General features: G+C 38.6%; 1 protein-coding gene across 4 annotated transcripts in view; it reads left to right on the forward strand.

The window, feature by feature from the left end:
- Positions 1-21,586, forward strand: part of SI (sucrase-isomaltase) — a 200,409-nt gene that overhangs the window by 89,333 nt on the left and 89,490 nt on the right. For all 4 annotated transcript variants that reach the window (XM_039488204.1, XM_039488205.1, XM_039488207.1 and 1 more), the window contains 7 exons: positions 234-296; positions 1,803-1,937; positions 4,649-4,733; positions 5,828-5,966; positions 18,873-19,006; positions 19,560-19,594; positions 19,685-19,801. In XM_039488204.1, the coding sequence (XP_039344138.1) occupies positions 234-296; positions 1,803-1,937; positions 4,649-4,733; positions 5,828-5,966; positions 18,873-19,006; positions 19,560-19,594; positions 19,685-19,801 (708 nt within the window). The remainder of the gene's footprint in view (positions 1-233; positions 297-1,802; positions 1,938-4,648; positions 4,734-5,827; positions 5,967-18,872; positions 19,007-19,559; positions 19,595-19,684; positions 19,802-21,586) is intronic.

Here is a 21,586-nt window from a genome sequence, read left to right on the forward strand (position 1 = left end):
TGCATGGAAAGGATCATTGTGGTGGGACACGGTGGCCATGAAAGCAATTAGAGACGAAGGGAGGATTAGAAAATTTTGTAGAAGGAGTGATTAGGGTATTGCTTTTGAGAAACAGCGGCTTTGTTTTTTAGAATTCCATCATAATGTCTAAAACATAGTGTGTGTCATAAATTTTGTACCAGCCTGTGTAATTTAGAATGATTGTTTTTTTAAAATGTCCTTCTTCTTATTAGGTTTGGCCAGATTTTCCCAATGTAGTTGTTAATGAATCGCTAGACTGGGACACTCAAGTGCAGGTAAGTGTATTGCATTGCTACAATGAAATGTTTGATTGCTTACTGACAGCTATTGGCAAAACCAGAAGGGGTATTGAGTTATTCAAGGAAAGTAGCAAAGCAGTTATCAAATGTAATCTATTTTAACAGGTGAGGTAGAAACATAGAAAATGGGTAGCCAAATCTTCTATAGCATCTAAGAAAAAAAACAAGACAATCTGGAGCCTTTTACAAGGTCCACAACATTTTAAAGTTAGCAATGCTTCTTGTTCTACTGACAATCTTTGTCATGTATTGTAAAAGGGGTTCATGTTGTGTCACTTTATTTCTTGTTTCTTTATACTTTATTGGAAAAAATAAGTCTTTGTCTAGCAAATCTTCATGCGGTTCATAAAATTCAGTGCCCTGATGTGATGTTTATTTCATTTAAATATTTGATAAAGTTTATCCTACCCCATCACGTGCTTAAGGCTCAACCCTACAACAATATTGTTAGTTGACTTCAGTAGGAGTTCAGGGCAAACAACTCCTTGTAGGATTTGAACCCATGCAAAATTAAGATCTATACTCAATTAAGTGTAAAATGGTGAACTAATGAAAATATTAAAATTAATATGATAAACACATATAATTGAAAAGCTCTGACCAAATATTTGCTGTGAAATCTCCCATTTATATGGCTAGATTATAATCCTTTGTTGTCCTCGCATTCATTGAGAACATCATCTTTTTCCCTATTCAAGTATAGTCTCACTGACATTAAGTTTTGCCGCTCTAGGCAAATTATCTCTCTGGGCCCCAAGTAACCAGTATGATCAGACACAATCTGATAAAATGTGTGTGTTATCTAGGGGTTAGAGCAGAGGGTAAGAACCTGATTTTCATTTACATTAAGTTTAGTTATGCCATTCTATTTTTTGGGGGTTATACTACTGCCCATCCCCATAATATCTGAGCCATTGGTGCTCATTTAGGCTCTGGCAACGTAAAGGGGCTTAAATTGAGTGCACATTTATGATCTAAGGTCCCTTGTTACAGCTAGAGCATTGTAAAGAGGTCTTTGTGTAAATGCAAATCGGACTCTAAGAGTCAGAACTGCTGGGTTAGTTTCCGGGCTCTGCACCGATTTGGAGTGTTGTTTGTCACAATTCACTCTGCCTTTCTGTGCCTCAGCTTACCCATTTGGAAATTCCAGAAGGGGTTAAAAATGGAATAGTGATCCACATTTATTTTTAAAGAAAAACCTAAAATGCACATTGACATATAACCCTTCTTATTTTTTTATGTTCCTATTATAGTTCAAAAGTAACCACACCATTTCTCCAAATGTTACAACCCATATAAAATTAAAATCTCTTTTAGTCCACCAGCATGTTAAGAATCACAGAAAAGGGCATTTATAGTTAGAACTGTGCAAACCATTACCTAGGAAATCAGAAACCATGTAAAATTTGCATGGTTGGAAATCCCATAATTCCATCTCAATAATTTGTATCTTTCTTTCTATGTTGTCTGTTACTTTTACAGCTGTACAGAGCTTATGCAGCTTTCCCAGATTTCTTCCGCAATTCGACAGCAAAGTGGTGGCAAAGAGAAATAACAGAATACCACACTAACCCAAATCAACCAAAGAAAAGTGTGAAGTTTGATGGCTTGTGGATTGTAAGCGTATATATATTTTTTCTGTTTTACAGCTAAGCTTTTTGGTTACCTTTGGTTTTAATAATTATAGGAAAATCCTGCTGAAGTAAAAAAGTATTTTAAATTACTGAAACTCTTTTTTAGCATTTGTAGGAGTTGGTTCTAAGTCTTGAAGAATGTGGAGATGTGCCTGACTCTCAAAGTTCAGAGCCAGTTCTGGATCAAAACTTCCTGAAGTTTGGCCTGCCCATATTCAGGATTTAGGGTCTGCTCATTATAGAGATAGGGGCCAAGCACAATGTTCATACTCCAAGTCTACACTCCCTCCAATTTGGTGGGGCTCATGTCCATGGTTTTAGTTTGGACCCATTGAAAAATAACATGTTGTCTTGATATAGCTGTACCAGATTAGCTCTATAACCTCAGTGGCAGAGTCCAAATTACCATGGAAACCTGCATGTTAATCCCACCTGCAAATTCAGTGGGTTTGCTTACTTGCTGCTGTGTGTTAAGGACAGTGGGGTTGGAGAGACCTCCTCAGTTTGTGATGGATCTGCACCTGCCTCTCCTAGCTCCATTACAATGTTCTCTCATGCCAGGGTCTGGAGTGGTTGTTGCATGCTGCATATTTTGCTCTGATATGCAATAGAATGATCACCTCACACAATTATGAAGGTTACAGTCTCCCTCAGCATAAGAAATTAAAAATATGAAAGTTTATCTGACTGATTTTTCCCATAAATACCTTGTGATTCAAAGAATTCCGTGTTAAATCCAATCATGCCTAACTCCTTTTCACATCCCATTCCTCTCAGAAAGTAAGCATGAAGAAGTTGCTCAATTGAATTTATGAGGAATATGTTACTGATGGTCAAAAATTAATACAACATTATCTGCTGAAGAGCAAGTCCTAATTTTTTTATTAGTGATATATTTTAATTTCATTACCTATATAACATTATCTCGATTTTTCCCCCCTCCCCCATTTAAATATCGCTTTTAGGATGATTTTTCTTGTAAATACTTGTCCACAGCACAAGTCTCCCAAACACTTTGCTACAACTGCCATCTCTGCTGGACAACTGCAGAACAATGCTAGATGGAGTGTGTTGTTTGTTTCTAAAATGGAATAGACATGCAATAGCTGTGGGAGATATCTAATGTTAATATACTGTTGTCTCAAAGAAGAGAAGTACCTAGCCATCCAGTAAAATGTTTGGTATTTTTCAATAATGCCACCCTTGTTGTATTATTTTAACCAGTGGACAACGTAATGTTCCAACCAAGGCCACACAAACTATTACACGTTTTGAAGGTCAGAGATGAATAACTTATCTATCTATGTACAAAATTAGCCTTTTCAGTTAATATATAAGAGTTTGTTTAAAAATTAGTCCAATACCTTCAATAATTACCATGGGCCACATCTCAAGGATCACATCACAGAATTTGTTATTTTCCTGGAGACTTTCTAGCTATACCTGTATCTATGCTTTCATTTCTAGGAAGCAGGATATTAAGGAAGTTTCCCAGCAGAGAGACTGTTTCTTTTTCAGCTGGCCCTCTGAAAAGAAACATTTAGGCTGTGATTTCTCAAAATACGTAAGGGGGAAGGTAGGAGCCCAAATTTCGATGGGAGTTGGCCACCCAACTCCATTAGAGTCCTTTAAAAATCACAGCCTTAACTATAAGGGATGGGTTCATCTTGGGCTCTATACCAGTTTCTGCTGGCATAAACCCTTCCACAAGATCCTGACAGTCTGTCACTGGGGAACTTGCCACAAAGAAATGTGACTGTAATCTCTGCTCTGCCAGAGTCATGCAGAAGGGGGAACACATACCAAAAAGTATGCATTACTTGATAAGAAGAGAGATGTCCATGTTTGGAGGATGCATTGATCCACTGTATCAGATCATCAACCTCTGCAGGAAGCACTCCTGTGTATGCTCAGTAATAAACTATTGCACCACTTCTGGAAAGCACTTAAGCACATATTTGAATTTAAGCCCTTTCTCACAATAGCTGGGTGGTTAAGGCACTCACCTGGGATGTGGCAGACCCATGTTTATTTCATCTCTGTGTCTGATGTGGAAAAGGGATTTGAACCATCATCTCCCATGTCTCAGGAGAGGGGCACTAACGACTGGGCAGTGGGTTAGGTTTGCTCAAGCTTTCCTGATGACACTGTTCCACAATATATACATAATGAACTAGGCATTGGGCCAGAGAAAGAGTCTCTCTTGCTCTATAGGCAGGCCTCTGGTTAGGTCACTGATCTGGAATGTGGGAGACCCCAGTTCAAACCCTTGTTCCAATGACTAAGAAGGCGCTTCCCCAAAGTCTCTGTGAGTTCAGAGGATCTGCCATGGAGGACGCTATTCTGACAGTATCTTGGTAGCTGGGTTTGTCAGTAGATCCATTGTAACCTTGCATTTTCAGGGGGTTCTAAATTGAGCATAAATAAACTGTTGCAAGCTAGAGCCTTGCATATTAGATCTCAGTCAGGTGCATTGTTTTTCCTTTCCATTTCTTTTTTTACAAATATAAATTTTGATCACTATCATGTCAAGAAAATGTAAATTGGCTGAAATGCTAATGTTAAAAAATGCAACTGTAAATGCTCTTGAAGGAGTTTTATTATGCATCTCTTTGCAAAATAACATTTAATATGTCGCATCATTGAAACAAACAAAATTCATTTTAAAATGTTCGTTTTTTCTTTACTTTTTAGGACATGAATGAACCAGCAAGCTTTGTTCATGGATCAGTCAAAGGCTGTAAAAACACAGAGCTAAACAATCCTCCCTATATGCCCAGTAAGTATAGTAACTATCTTGAACTTCCGTAAGTGACTCTGGTTATTGTATCATTCACTTAATGTCATCTGGGCCCAAAATTGTCAAACTCTGATGCCTTATTTAGCAGCTAAATAAAAGAGGCTTGATTTTTTTCAGAGATTCTGTGCACACCCAACTGCTGATTGCAGTGAGGAGCTGTGCTTGCTCAGGAATTTTAGTTAGGTGCCTACATAACATGGATTTAGAGGCCTAAGTCTAGACATGTTTGACAAAACGGCTCCAAGCATTTTACCCAAATTAACTGTAGATTACTTAGTTTCTTCACATGAACAGTGCAGTTTCAAGTATTTAGAAAATATTTTCCCTACGTCCTACCTTTAGCAATAGATTTGATTTAAACAATTCAGTTTAAAAATTACAGAGCCTGGCTTGGGGAAAACACAGAATTCATAATCAAATAAATTTTTTCTTCATTCCAGAGTTTAGAGACTTCAGGGCCGTAGCCTGCACACTATTGGCTGAGTTTATGCTAGAGCCATTATAAAATATGGGACTTTAGCAAAGAATAAACAAGTAGTTATCCAGGAGAATATTTTCAAAGACACAAAAAGGTAGTTAGGTGCCCAACTTCCTTTGAAAGTCTTTTGTGGTGGTCAAAATTTTCCTCCGAATGTTCTACTCATGTAGACTAGTATCATGTGAAGGAAGAAGTAAGCACGTCTTCCATACACAGTTCTCAATATTAATTTGTGTAGTTGTCCCTAGCTTAATACTTACAGATATTTTTCCATTATTCAGGTTATATGGATGATGTGGAGAGATGCTGCTAAAGATCTGCAGCATCCTCTGAGTTAAGAGATCCTGTTCATACAGGCTGAGAACAGCATCTCCAGTGAGATTATTATAGTAATGTTGTAGTTCCAAATTAGTATACAGGATTATTGGGAACAGCCAGTATTCAAAATCTAAATGGTCAGAAAATTTAGAATGGTGTTCTTACGAAAAACAAAGCAAAACTAAACTAAACAAAAGCCCACTGCACAGGCAGTTAAATATGTTAAATGATTTGGTATGATTTAATGATACAGATATTTAAACTTCCTTCTCATTAGGTTTGGAATCACGGTCACTTGGGTTGAGTCACAAAACCTTGTGCATGGAAAGTGAGCAGATCCTGCCAGATGGAACCCCTGTTAGACACTATGATGTGCATAATCTCTATGGATGGTCACATGTAAAACCTACCTATGAGTAAGTTCTTTTCTTTCTCCTCTTGAGAAGCTAGTCTCTTTGTTGTTCTACAATAATTCAGACACCTCTTTACTGACAGTAATACTTGGAAACAATTAGCAACTGGAACATTTTAAAAATACAACAAAGTATAAACACCATCTCTAAAGTTTACAAACTTCTAATATTCTATTAGCCAAGTTTTCAAGGGCATACGGGTAGTCCTGTCTATATGTACTCAGTAACTTTTGAAAGCCACATCCAATCAATTCCAAAATTTCAAGGAACATTCTAGGCATCAGTGAGAAATTTCTGGGGAAATTGAAAAGCCAAAAGAGGGAAAATGCAGGGTACATGGAGCTTCTTTCCTCTGTTTATCAGAGCCACAGCTTCAAGAACCTCTGCAAGAGTCTGTAGACCAAAGAACTGGTTGATGACACCCATTAATGCCTTCCAGCCCCATGTCACCTCTGCCTATCCTCCCAGTAGAGATTATCTTGTTGACACCCTGAAAGAGTTCTCTCCCAGACAGAATTAAGACAAATAATTGTGTGAGAGGAAGGGGTTTTGTGGGGGGAGGGGATGAAATGCAGGTATGTATACATGGTCTGGAGAGGGAGAATAGGGGGCCCTGGTGTCATGTGGATGGAAATAGGGGGAAGGAGGGAATGGTGGGTTCATGCAGAGCCCATGCCATGTGACAAGCGATAGTGGGCGAATAGGGGCACACAGCCTTGGACATGGGGGATTGAGCAAGCCTGGTATGGGAAGACAGGGAGAATAGGGGCACATGCAGAGCTGCAGGCTCTGGGGAACGGTGGTGGAAAGGGGTAGTGAGGGAACACAGAGCCCCTGCCATAGAGGGAGGAAAAGGGGGACTCGGAGCCCCAGGCATGAAGGAGGGAGTTGCAGGGACTCCCTTCAGTAGAGAGGGATGGGAAGAAGGTACATAGGGAGCTTGTGGGGGGCCATGGAGTGAAGCAAGGAGTCCCTAACGTGTGCAATGAGCTCGGTCTACAGAAGCTATGAAGTGTGTGACCCTTTGTTTTCTTTTTACTTTGACTTGGGCAAAATGTGCTTCAAATTAATGTTTTGTGTCCAGCTATTTATATCGGTGACCCACCTTATCGTATTTAATTGATACTCTCTTTTTTGTCTGCTCCTCTTGGTTCCTGACTTGAAAGATTAATTGTTTCAAATATAAAAGGAGCATGACTGATTGGTGGTGGTGAGTTTAGCAGTAACCTGGAGACTTCTCTGGCTTTAATTGTGTCACCAGAGTAATATTATGAGCTCAGTATTCACAGCCAGAGTAAGTGATGTTCTGACTTACTCTGGCTGGAAGGGTTTCCACTGTGTTTCAGCCCTATCTTTAACATAGCCGTTGCCACACTGAAATGCTCTCTTCCCACCCCAACTCTGCCCTGACACATAATTTGCCTGTTTTCTTTTGTGTCCAGAAGGGACTGGCCCACAGGAGGGGATGGCATAAAGCTACTATGGCAGCTTTGCTAGGGGAAACTTCAGTTGTGCAAAGCAACTGTAAATTTGACATAGCTGGTGCCTCTTTATAAAGGGCATCCTCAGTGTGGCAACCTTGGCAAAGGGAAAGAGGGTACCCATAAGCCTGGCTAGCCCCAGCTGCTGTAACAGCCTTTTGGGGGCTGCTGACAGCCAGTGTAAGATAGATCATTCCTGCTTTTAATTTTAAAGTTGGGACCAGCATAGTATTTGAAGGGGTGTAGGATCAGGGTATTGTAAATGTGAGTTAAAGCCATTTTTGCATTCCTTACACCCACACTGGGCTGACTTTGGTATCCGTGGGAATATTAGCAGTTGAAGGTAGCTCTATCAGGGAAGAGTGGAGAAATACCTAACAAATCACTGCTTGCATTCTGCATCCATTTTCAAGTCAACCCCATGCATGTATTGAGGATGAAGAATTCACAGCCATATGGCTGATTCTCTCACCACAAAAAGATACACAGTCTAACGTGTAATGAAGTTTGCTTTGTTTTGTATTTGTCTCTTTTCCCTCTTCATAGTTTCCTTTATAGTTTTTCTCATATCTTTCTGTTTCACACATCACACTTCTGAAGTTTCTTGCTTGGCAGTATGCTTTTCATCTGACATGAGGTTTACGCAAAGGGTAGACTGAAAGGATCCTGAAACAGCTTGTAAGAGCACAGTTAATTGGAGTCAGAAGCTGGAAAATGTAACACATTTTTTAATGCAAGTACCATACATGTCAAGGACAAATGGACTAGGCTTATGTACTTGTCTCATGACAGTGTTTGCCTAGTGCTAATAGTTGAGAAAAGAGAAAAAAGCTGTAGACTTTCAAGAAGTTGGGACCTCTTTTCTCTGAGCAGAATTTCAAGTGACACTGTTGTTGCTGACTTGCACTGTTTTTTGGAAGAAAATAGTGTTCAACCAAAGCAGGTATTTAAATAGAAAACCAAAACAAACCTCTTTCAGTATCTTACATTTCTATGATCACCTGTGCCTTTAAACAAAATCTGGTCCTTTACCGTATACTGTACTTTTTTATTGCTGGGTATTACATCAATGGGAAACAGTCTTACAAGTGTGTGTATGTGTGTAGGTACTGCGTGAAAGTTGTTTATTGCTGGAAAACGTAGCTGAGACATTAGGAGCATGGTAAAGTAGCTTTGTATTTCAGTATGCATAATGCATAACAGGAAATTGAAAACAAAAGATCAGATCTCATTAATAAAAATAGATATGTACACAAGGTTTACAGTGTCTACGCTCTGGTCTATACTAGAAAAATTACCTGTCTTCCCAAACTACATCCAGATCACTCGAGTCAGTGACCAACAACTTTAGGACTCTATTTTTTCTCCTGGCCATTTGACAGGTTGACTTTTTTCCTAGTGTTTTTTTAAAAAGCATCCAGTCATACCATTTCCTTGGACAAACCTCTCTATTGACTTTGTGTTCTCTTTCTAATTCTGTCCAGTCCATGACAGACCTTCTCTGAAATAACTGGAGGTTTTCCAGCAGAAACCAAGACCTCCTCAAAAATCTCTCTGGGAGATATAGATTTGCTATCTCCCTATCTTAGTCAGCCTCTCACAGCAAAGTTGATGACTCACTAGACCTCTCCATAGCAAGGTGGAAATGGTGGTGCTATTCTTTCTTTTCTCTGCAGTGACCATACCCGAGAGACCCTGTCTCCCTGAAAAGGTTTTCTCTCCTGTCAGGTGACCTCTGAAAGGTCATCAAGAAGAGTACTGGAAGAAGTGGTACTTCCTCTACCTGAGGGAAAGACAGCAAACAGAGCACTGCATCTGTTCTTAGCTAGGGAGCGATCCAGCTGCACCTATAGCTTCCTCCCTATCATCCACTCACTCCTGAAACTCCTCGGACTCTCCTTTCCTTCCACCAACTCCACAACCTCCTTACTTAGGTCTTGTGTCCTAATAGACACATCTCATCTGCAAAATTGGGGACAATAGCACTTCTTTACCTCACAGGTATGTTGTGCGAATAAATACATTAAAGATTATGAGGCATTCAGCTGCTACCATGATGAAGGTCATATGAGTACCTATATAGATGGATGGTATTCTGCCACCCACTCACAGGGGTCCATATATACCCTTCTCTGCAACAGAGCGGTGTTTTAATGGAAAAGGAGAATCAGTCCCCCATATTGCTAGGCTAGGCTACAGAGTCTTCAAGCATGGAATTATATGGTTACTTGAGAACCTCAGCATTCATTTAAAAACAAATAAGTTTATAGCACTTATGGTTGCAGAGAACATATGAAATCATTAAGACTAAAAAAAGGCAAAAGCTCAAATTTATAATTTTTTGTAGATATTGGGATTTTAAAATAATTATTACATCTTTACATAATATTTTTTTTAAGTGAAAGCTTTAGTCTAGCCTTGCAAGAACAGCTAAGTGGAAGACGATAGCAAGATTTTCTGAGTTTGTTCTAGCTCTAACTTCTCTCTTTCTTTTTCTCTCTCTCTCTCTCTGCCAACATGGTTTCTCCAACCAAGGGTTGCGTGTCACTAGTAATACCTACAAGAATGCCCAGCTCTTGCCTAGCCAGCTTTGAGTAGAGAACAGTAAGGAGAAGGGGGTGACAAGATGGCTGCCATAGGGGCTTGTGTAATTCATAGTCAGTGGGTATGTCTGCACTGCAACATTCCCTTCCCCAACTCCGTGGGAGTGAGTCTCAAAACCTGGGTTCCAGCCCAAACAGGAATGTCTACACTTGTTATTTTCAGCCCCATAGTGTGAGCCCAAGTCAATTGACCCAGACTCTGAGATTCACCGCTGTGGGGTTTTTTCCTGCAGTGTAGACATACCTGGTGTATGTGGTGATCTCCTCTCTGCCTAATCTACAGAGGATATGGGTCTGTTAGAACCTTCTGCTAGTGAGCTTGGCTGTTTATCTCAAGCTGTAGAGACTTCTGCTTTTTATTTCAGGAGATCCCTGATTCAGTCTTTGATAGTGACCAAGAAGGCAGCTGTCATATTTGCTAAGAGGGAATTAAAGAGGTCAGGAGCTATAGGAGGAAATAGCTGGGGACTCAAAGGAGACAAACTAAGGTGGGGGCAGTGGCAGAATGGGAGACTCTAGGTGGCAGGAGCTTGTGATCCTCTTGGAGAGGTTTTCAGATCACTCTCTTTTTCAATTTGTGTCAGTCCTTCCACACATTGGTAAGTTGTATTCACAGAAACAAGCAAATGCCTCTCACTGAAATGTGAGACAGTGAGGCTGTTATGAGTGTATGTACTTTTAGTGTGCCAGTATTTTACTAATAGCTGATATATATCAATATTGTCTCTAGCACAAGTGAAGGTGGGAACTGAACTCATTTGGACTTACAAAAGTGAGGCCTGATGGTAAAAAGTTTGAGAGCCACTGATACATTCTACATGTTGGACTCTTGATTGCTTTTATTCACTCATATTTTATTGCTCAGTTACTATGATGATTGCACCAGATAGATAATACTGACTGTCCTTTTCTTTTGCTTGCACCAACCACTTAATCAAGATCATGAGTGTGTCTTACCGAAGAGGATTCTGCTCTGATAATTGGAGTCTGAATTGTTTTGTGTCCTTCAGAATCTTTTTTTCAATTGCTGAATTTAATTCAACAGAAACTCAGTGTCTCAGTTTGAGTCCAGCAGTTTCACAATCACCGTCTCCAAGCAGATGCAATTTTCAAGTCACATTTTAAAAAAGAGTTTACCCAAGTCTGATATTACAGAAGATTATTTTCTCACCTACCTGGCAGAAATTAGTTTTACACAGATTCTAATAACTTCATCCATATAATTTTTATGTTGTGCAACCTTAATCGCTGCCTGGCTTTATCAGAGAAGATGGTCATGTTGCTATTTCTAATATAGTTTAATTTAGATGCCATCAAATGTTTTCTTGTCCCAACACATTCAGACACAACATGCTGCATTTTCAACTGAGTTATCTATTATGAGACAGCTACCCAAGGCCATCTTGGGACAGTGTTCTGCATTTAAACAAGATCAGTCAATCATAGAAGCGCACACTCTGCTGCTCATTTACAAGACTCTCCTCAGCATTTTGATCAGCTGTTAAGAGCAGTAATTACCCAACAATAACCTAAGTAATTAAAGTAATTAAAATATGAAATACCTTTTGCTTCCAGGTATAGCTATGATGGACTGCTTTAATTATAGCACTGATATTGTTTTGGTCTTATGGTTTATATCAGGCTACGGTATGTGAATTTGTTAAATGCAGGGCACCATATATGCATTCTTTAATTAACATCCTTAACCAAAAATAAGATATAATATTAAACAGGGAAATTAGTGAACTTCTTATGTAAATGATATGCATAAGCCTTTCTCATTAACAATTTATTTTCTCAGTTCCAAGGCAAACTTTATTATATGTTAATTCCTTACTGAGTAATATCCTATCCTATTTTAGATAATGTCTGATCTAATGATAATATATCTAGGTTGTTTCATTTCCAATTCAATGAGCAAGCAAAGAACAGCATTTTTCTATGGGCCTTAATGACCTTAAAGCCCTTGGTAACTTTGATATTACCATAAAGAAAGAAAATATCAAGGCCACTTGAATTTTTGACTGAGTGGATGTTATATTTGGTAGTATGCCAGTGTATCACTGTCAGTCAAGGCACTCGCAGAATTGCTGACAGGACAGCAAGGAATTTCTGATTCTTATACTGTCAGCCAAATCAAAGTAAAATTTGGAAATTGTCTGTAGAAGATAACTTAACACTGATGGGTGTATTATCATTGCTTCTGAGTATTAAGGATAAAATTAAATCTAGTGATTTTTTTTCCTGTTTTTAAAAGGTTCACCTGAACAGCAGAAATGACTAAGATATATGATAGTTTATTCAAACACTTCTTATACTTGAAAATATGGTCAAAACGTCTATTTAAAAATCTTAAATGTTCCAAATATATCTTCTATGCCAGCATTAAGATGGTATAATATCATAATTAAAGAAGTGCCATAGTAGTACACATTCGAGCAATCAGAGTCAAGAAATAATGATGCAAAGTACAATTTTCTTATCAGGAGGTGCAATATAGCTTACATATATGAACCTAATGAATGATGTTTTCTGGCCATCATTCTGGAATGGCTTCAAGTTAGACTATATTATACAGCATCTGCACAATCCAGGGGCAAAATTCTGACATTTTCTCAGGGAAAAGAATGGGATAGGAGATGAGTTATTTCCTGAGCATTTTGCCAGCACAGATCAGACACGGGCAGGAGGACTCAGGGAGAGGATGCTTATTGCTGTTTCAGAAATTGAGAGCATTTCCTCCTACAGGACCATCTGCTTTACCCCACCAGGTACACAGATGGATCAGGGCCCTGGCTATCCATGACCCCATGATATTCTAGTTGTCTCTACTCTATTCCTAATGTTAAGGAAATGCTCGCTGCAGCATTCTTCCTTGGTCTTGTGTGATACAAGATGGGAAGGTAAAGCAGAGATGATCTTGGTGCCTTTCATACTCCATATGGCAGCAAGAAACTTCAGGATAACAAGCATTTCAGCAAAATGAACCTCTAAAACATATAGGCAATCAGTAATTATTTATACTAGTGTACTGCCTGGCAGTACTTTTTCAATAGTACTTCCCTAAAATGTAAGAACAAAAGTCCTGACAATCACAGCCCCCCTGTCTTAAAGATACTATCTTAAAAATGGATTATTTTTATTTGCCTTCTGGTTTTTAAACCTTTGTGGTACACTCGGGTCACATTTTTTAAAAGTTTTCTCTGCAACCACAAAAGTTAAAAAGTACTTTTTTTTTTTAACAAAAGCAAAGATTCTCAAGTAAGCACTTGTTTGTCAGAATTGGGTCTTTAAGTAAAATATCAAATATTGTGAGACTCACAGTAAAATCACAAGAGTTAGCAACCTTGGTACAAATACTTATTGAATGGAGCAGCAATATTGAAGTTCATTTTATCAAAAGATGAGAAAGATGGGGCTATAAAATCATATTCTCTGGATACCTGGGTCGTGCATTTTTAGTCACTAAGCAGTAATTCCTAATATGTTACTAGTTCATGGAAGGATCTGCCGGCACATCGTTATTCAGGGATTAGAAAAATAATAGCATTATGTATATATGTATCTCACCTTCTTATTCTGAAAAACCCAAAGCAGTACACCAATGAAATCCTTCCACATTTGGTATGGAAAAGTGTAAGATTAATTGGTATACAGAGCAGTGCACAAAACTTGGGAGGCAACAGAGATGGAAGTGCCATGGGCTTATCAATGTCTGCGAAGAGCATTCAAGATCTCTTTCTTTAAACTCGCATCTAAAAGTCCTGCATAAACTGTAAATTGCATGGAACTCAGTTTCTCTCTCGCACGCGCTCTCTCACATCCATATAAAGGGCTGAGCTGGCCCTTCGGGAAAGTTTAGGTATTTCAAACCTGAGTCTTAGACCCCCTAAGTCATCACCAAAAAGGACTCTAACTCTTGAAAAAAACTGAGGACAAGTATGCCTGTCCTCCACTTCACCATTGCCTCTGTGCAAGCTGTAACTGTTCTATGGGTAAACAAGAGACCTTAATCTCCATTCAACAGGACTCTCTAGGCGGTGGCCTACAAAACACAGTTTCCATTTATGATTTTGTAGAGCTCAAATTGCAATTTTTGTTTTTTGTAGTTTATAGATTCTAAGGCCAGAAGGAACTGTTGTGATCATCTAGTCCAGGGGTCAGCAACCTCTGGCACACAGCTCGCCAGGATAAGCAATCAGCCAAACCTGCGGATGCGGCAGGTAAACAAACTGGCCCAGCCCACCAGTGTGCTTACCCTGGCGAGCTGTGTGCCAGAGGTTGCCAACCCCTGATCTAGTCAGACCTACAGTATAGCACAGGACATAGAGCTTCTCCAAAATAATTCCTGGAGCAGATGTTTTTGAAAAAACATCCAATCTTGATTTAAATATTGTCAGTGATGGAGAGTCCACCACAACCCTTGGTAAATTGTGTCAGTGGTTAATTACTCTCACCATTATGAATTTGCGCCTTATTTCCCATCTGAATTTGTTAAGCTTCAACTTCTAGTCATTGGATCATGTTATACCTTTCTCTGATAGATTGAATAGTTCATTATTACATATATGTTCCCCATTTAGGTATTTATAGATTATAGTGAAGTTACCCCTTCTCTTTGTTAAGCTAAATTGATTGAGTTCCTTGACTATCACTATAAGGCAAGTTTTCTAATCCTTTAATCTTTCTTGTGGCTCTTCTCTGGACCCTCTTATCACCATCTTTCTTGAACTGTGAACACCAGAACTGGACACAATATTCCAGGAGTGGTCACACCAGTGCCAAATACAGAGGTAAAACAGTCACTCTACTCGAGATTCCCCTGTTTATGCATCCCAGGATCACATTTGTTCTTTTGGCTGCAGCCTCATGTTGGGAGCTCATGTTCAGCTGATTATCCACCACAGCCTCAAATCTTTTTCAGAGTCAGTGCTTCCTAGGATAGTCCCCCATTGTGTAAGTATGGCCTACATTCTTTGTTCCTAGGTGTATACATTTATATTTAGCTGTATTAAAATGCATGTTGTTTGCTTGCGCTCAGTCTACCAACTAATCTAGATCACTCTGAATCAGTGATCTTTTCACCTCATTATTTACTACTTCCCCAATTTTTGTGTCAGCTGCAAACTTTTCCCAGGCCATTGTTAAAATAGTGTAAAATCAAGAAAGGATTCCTGCAGGACTTCACTGGAAATAGATTTGCTTGATGAAGATTCCCAATTGACAGTTACATTTTGAGACCCATCAATTTACCAGTTTTTAATCCATTTAATGTGTGCTATGTTAATTTTATATTCTAGTTTTTAAATCAAAATGTTAGATAGTACCAAGTTAAATGCCTTACAGAAGTCTAAGACTATTATGTTAACACTGTTACCTTTATCAACCAAACTTGTACTCTCATCAAAAAAAGACATTACATTGGTTTGACAGGATCTATTTTCCAAAATCCCATGTTGGTTTGCATTAATTACATTACCCTCATTTATTTCTTCATTAATCAAAATCTGTATCAGCCACTTCATTATCTTACTTGGGACTGATGTCATTACCAGGTCATCATGTCTACCCTTCTTAAATATTACCACAACATTCGCTTTCTTCCAGTCTTCTGGAACTTTCCCACTGCTCCAAGGCTTATTACAAATCAGCAATAATGGTCCAATGAACTCCTCAGCCATCTCTTTTTAAACTCTTGAATGCAAGTGATCTGGTCCTGCTGATTTAAAACTACCTAATTTTAGTAACTTCTGTTTAACGTCCTCTAGAGATACTAGTGAAATGGGAAGAGTGTTATCACCACCATACGATGACACTATATTATCTCTGTTTTCACCAAATATAGAACAGATATATTATTGGATATTTTTGCTTTTTCTGCATTACTAGTGATAATTCTACCATGTCCATCTAGTAATGACGAACACCACTGTCGGTTATTTTTGTTCCTAATATATTTAAAATACTTCCTAATATCCTTAGATTTGCTGGCTATACATTTGTCCTTGTGTCTATTGGCTTTCCTTATCAGTTTTCCACAGTTTCTAACTTCTGATTTATATTCATTATTATCGGCTTCCCCTTTCTTGCATTTCTTATGTATTTCTGTGTTTGTGTCTTTTTTTAACAACTGTTTTCACTTCACCTCCAAACCATTTTTTAAAACTAGCACAGCCTAATTCCTCAGGTGTGGGATTGTGGCTTTTTAAGCATCTAGTAAGGTGGTCTTAGTGATTCCCAATTATCATTTACATTTTTCGGATGAAATTCTTCCCCCGGCTGATTTGACTCATATTTTTTCCCCAGCTTTCTGAAACTGGTACATTAAAGCACCAAGTAGATATAGTAGTAGTCTGGACTTTATTCTGCTTGCACATGATAAATGTGATCAAGTCATGATCACTTGTACCTAAGCTACCATTAACTAGGTCAGCCAAGGAGCAAATTCAGAAATCACAACATCTACATAGTTGCATAACCTCAACATTAACACCAGCTTTTTACATTACTTGACCTCCCTAACCTGTTTTGAGAATGTTTAGATAGTGTGGTAGTCTCTTGGCTGCCCTTTATTCCATCCATGTTGATTTACTGCAATCCTCTATTTACTAGACTTTCAGGCAGACTTAAAAAACAGTCTTTAAAAGTAAATGTAGCAGCCAGTCATAGGCTTCCAGGTTAAATTAGATTTTTGTTACATCACATATAACTGATGTTCAGGCATGTATCAGGATCAATCTTGCAAGGTACTGAGGACTCTCAACCTAATCCAGCATGGCAATTAAGCACACACTTAACTTTACACATTTGTAGTCCCATAAAGACATTTTTTCTTGACATATACTTCCTTTATGTTTACAATGCTATGTGCAATTTCCAAGTCACTCTACAAATAGAGTAATACAAGCAGAGTATGAAAGTGTTTGATAATACATGACAAAGAAGTGGAAGATACTAGAAAACTTACTGTTTATCTTGAAAGAAATAATTACAATGCATTAGTCTAGTTTAATTACTATGGTAATTTAAGTGACTTGTGTGTTTTTACTGTAATTATAATGTCACTAAAGCTGTAAATCTTGCAGAAGAAAAAAAATAAACTGCCTTATTGAAGCAGCTGTTCAGGCTATTATTGTGCAGATAGCATTAGAAAGCAATGTGATTTTAAACTAGTAGGTTTTAAACTAGTACTTTATTATTTTTGTATAATGATTCACAGTATGTGTTTGTTCACAATGTTACATAGGATCATAGGAATTGTCCAAGGAGGTCAGACCTGTGACTTATCTACTCTGCTATCAGAACAGAGGCTAATATCTGAGACTTCAGAGGAATACTCAAAATGGACAGTTATGCAATAACCAGCCCCTAGGGGAAATTTCTTCCTAACCTTGTCAGCTAGTAATTGGTCTGCTCTAATGCATCTGTGTTTAACACCGCAGCTGCTTGGACTCTATGATACTAAAGAATTTTAACACAGTAGTTTGCAGTGGCACAAGACTTTCTTTTACAGAAGTTTAGCCCCTTTTCAGTCTGAGTGGCTAGTCAAATTTCAGGGCCCTGGGTATATTCCAGTTGGAAGTGGAAATTGATGGAGGCTGGTATTCTCTTTGATGCAATCTTGTTTATTTTAAAAGTATGTAGCGTACAGTCTCAAGACTCTTTAGCCAACAATCCCAAAAGCTATCACTAGCTTTTCGAGTGTCACATTGTGCTCACAGGCTACTTCTTGGCTTTCTTGCATTTTGCCTCTGTCTTTCACTCTGTTCTTGTCTGTTGTCAGTTTCTGTGTTTTCTCTCACCCACCTCCACACCTCACCATGGATCAACACCCAGTGAAGCCCCTGCCCCTGGTTTTAGTTTCTAAGGGTATGTCTACACTACCCGCCAGATCAGTGGATACTGATTGATCTATTGGGGATCAATTTATCGTGTCTAGGGTAGACACGATAAATCAATCCCCAATCACTCTGCCATCGACTCCTTTACTCCACCACAGTGAGAGGCGGAAGCGGAGTCGACGGGGGAGTGGCGTCAGTTGACCCCGCGCCGTGAGGACACAAGATAAGTTGACCTAAGATACGTTGACTTCAGCTACGTTATTCTTGTACCTGAAGTTGCGTATCTTAGGTCAAGTGTAGACCAGGCCTAAGTAGATGCTAATAGGCTTTGTTTTAGGTGTAACAGCTTAACTGTCTCTCACAACTGTCTTAAATAAAGGGTCTGTGCACAGTACACACATCAGTTTGAACAAAGTTTTAACTCAATCCATAACAAGGTTTCACCCAGCTCTTGTCCTGATGTCACATTTGTCTGTGTATGTTTTCAAAGTTGTCTTTAATTATTGTTTCTAGTTTGCCTAATACTAGGTCACTGGTATGTATTTCTGCAGTGACTGTGCATCACCTCATGCATTCAATTTTACAGTTATTCACAAGTTTTTCTTCCCTCCAATTCTTCTGAATTCTAGCTGGTTTTAGTGTGACATTTTATATTCTAGCATCTTCTCTTTTGGCATTTACATTTCTGAGTATACCTCAGCTTTATTTGCACTTGATTTTCAGTTTTTAAATTTGTACAAGTTCATCAGTCTGAACCATGGTATATTCTAGTGCAAAGGTGAACCCTTATAACTTCTGAAAACATTATTTTAATCTGGTGCTCATACTTATTCATAATACCAGTAACTACATGGTTTTAATTTAGATATCAAAATATAAGAAAATACTTTTATTTTCAAAGGAAACCGTATGTAAGTTGTTTTTTTTTTACTAGAACCGTTTCTTCCACATCTAATTTACTATTCTTTGTATTTTCATTTTTAGTGCTTTACAGAGCACCACTAATGAACGTGGAATTGTTATCACCCGTTCAACGTATCCCTCTAGTGGAAAATGGGCTGGACACTGGCTTGGCGATAACACCGCAGCTTGGGATCAACTTTATAAATCTATAATTGGTATGTGGAAGCAATAGGATTTACAGTCAATTGATCCTATGCAGTAACTTGCTTCTGGACACGTTTGTCTTTTACTAGGCTTAGAAGAAATTTAATTGTAGGCAATACAGGCTGCTCAGTTTAGCAATCAGCATTCGTGTTTTAATTGCTTGTTTTTTAACCTTCTCTTAATGGCTGCTAAGCAACTCTTTAGGATTGTTGTGCTTACAAAATAGACATTGGGCTTGATCCAGGAGGTTGTTGAATGCTCTCAGCTCCCACTGAAGTCAACTTCCCTTTCCCCCACAAAATGCCCACCCATCACTTTTTAGCCTTTTCCTGTTGATCCCTGGCCCTAGCGATTCTTTCTCTCTCTCCCCGTCCCTGCCCGGCTGCCTTTATCTGCTCCTGCAGAGCCAGCTGCCAGCATGCAGGGGGAAGAAGAACAATATGTTAGAGAAACTACAAAAATGTATTATTTTCATTCCTTTCTGCTAAATGAATGCTGCTGCAGGTGGCTATTAGACTACCAAAGAAAATAGCAACCAATAAAGTCACCTTACTTTTCTTGCAGGTATGATGGAATTCAGCCTTTTTGGAATATCCTATGTAAGTTAGTGTTGTTACTCCACATTTATAACATCATTACCTAAGTGCAGTAATCTACAGCATTCAAATTTATTCTTTTTAAACTTTCAGACTGGAGCAGACATTTGTGGCTTCTTCAATGATGCAGAGTATTACATGTGTGTCCGTTGGATGCAGCTGGGAGCATTTTATCCATTTTCCAGAAATCACAATACCATAGGCACAAAGGTGGGTCATAGATTATTTCTGTTATTTACTATACATCAGTAATGTGCTTGGGCCCACATAAGATACGAAGAGCCCCAAACTTGAAGAGTTCACAATCTAAAGAAAACAGATACAAAATAGAGATGGCACACTGTAAAAAGAATGTTTGTTTTTAAATGTTGTTGTCATTATTAACTCACTTATCAGAAGAGAAATAATTCTAGCTAATGCTAGTATTCTGTGCTCCAGTGCATTTCATTTTCAAAATGTGTTTTCTGGGAAGTTGAAGCTTGACAAATTCAAACTGGAATGATTGTAATTAACCATTGGAACAACTTACCAAGTGGTGTGATGGATTCTCTATCACAGGCAATTTTTAAACCAAGATTAGATTCCCCGCACCCACTAAAAGATATGTTCTAGTTCAAAGAGGAATTAATACAAGGATGTCCTAATGCCTGAGTTGTATAGGATGTCAGACTACACAATCACAGTAGTCCCTTTTGGCCTTGGAATCTTGATCACAGTTTCCATGCTATTCTCCGATATGGCCTCTTGTCCCACTTATGGTTCCTGTGAACTTCTGTGACCATTCATTAAGCTGTTTTGGGTGTGGTTTGCATCAAGATTCAACTAGGAAAAATTAAGTCTATTTGAATACAAACCTTTTGGAAATTGTATTCAATGTTTTGCACACTGGTACTGACACAAAATATTTGTGACCTAGCTTTCAACTAATCTTGGAAGATTTTGTGCCTTAGTTAATTTCGTTCTCTTTTTCTCCCTCCCAGTGTTGACCCATCAAAACCTAGTGACTCAGGCAACCAGTACATTGGTATTTAATGTTAGCTACACTGAGACATTGCTGTGAGGATACAGCAAGACAGACTCTTAATGACACATAGGGTGACCAGACAGCAAGTGTGAAAAATCAGGACGGGGGTGGGGAGTAATTGGGGCTTTGTTTTATATAGGCACCTAATATTGGGACTGTCCCTGTAAAAACAGGACATCTGGTCACCCTAATTTACACATGAAATGTGTTTCACTATGCCTGATATAGAATAACGTAAATGGCACTCTCATGTGTCAGCTGGGGCTACTGTGCTCATAGAGTGATTGAACCCCAAGGCTGCTATATGGTGTTTACACTGCCATCTTTCATGGGCCATTTGCCCAGAAAAGAGAGTTTTAAACTGCCGCTGGGTCCCCTGGGTGGTGCCTGGGCAGTGCTGCACATTGGATGTGCCCATTCTGGCTCCCTAGTCATGCTCTAATTTGCTGCATTTGTGGGAGCCCTGTGTGCGTGGCATCACTGCTCCCTTCATGCAGGTTTTACACCATTGAAGGGCCTGCATACTGATTTATGACAATGAAACTAGCATATTCTAGGACTGAAGGAAGCTCATACATTTTTTTTTTACTTGCATGCCTTTAAAAAAAAAATCTGCACCTACGATGCTCAAGTAAAGTTTTTGTTTTGTTTGTTTTTTTCCTCTCTATAGTACACTTAATGCAGTAAGAATGACCTTCGCGTTCTCCTCCCCTAATAGTTCACAATTAGAGGACAAATCAGAAATGGAATAGTTTAAGATTGTAGAGTATGTGTGCAAATTTATTCTACTTTGCATATTCTGCCTCCATCCGCTACTGTTATTAAAGAATAAAAAACAAAATAATTGTCTAACTGTAGACTGTATTAGCTAAGGAATGTATTGTTGAAAGCTGCAAAACAAGATAAGTGGGAAAACAAAAAATAGAAACAGTACTTATGTTCTAGTTAGAGCTTCAGGTCTAGCAGAGTTG

Source organism: Mauremys reevesii, linkage group 9, assembly GCF_016161935.1.
Source record: "Mauremys reevesii isolate NIE-2019 linkage group 9, ASM1616193v1, whole genome shotgun sequence".
Taxonomy (NCBI): Eukaryota; Metazoa; Chordata; order Testudines; family Geoemydidae; genus Mauremys; species Mauremys reevesii.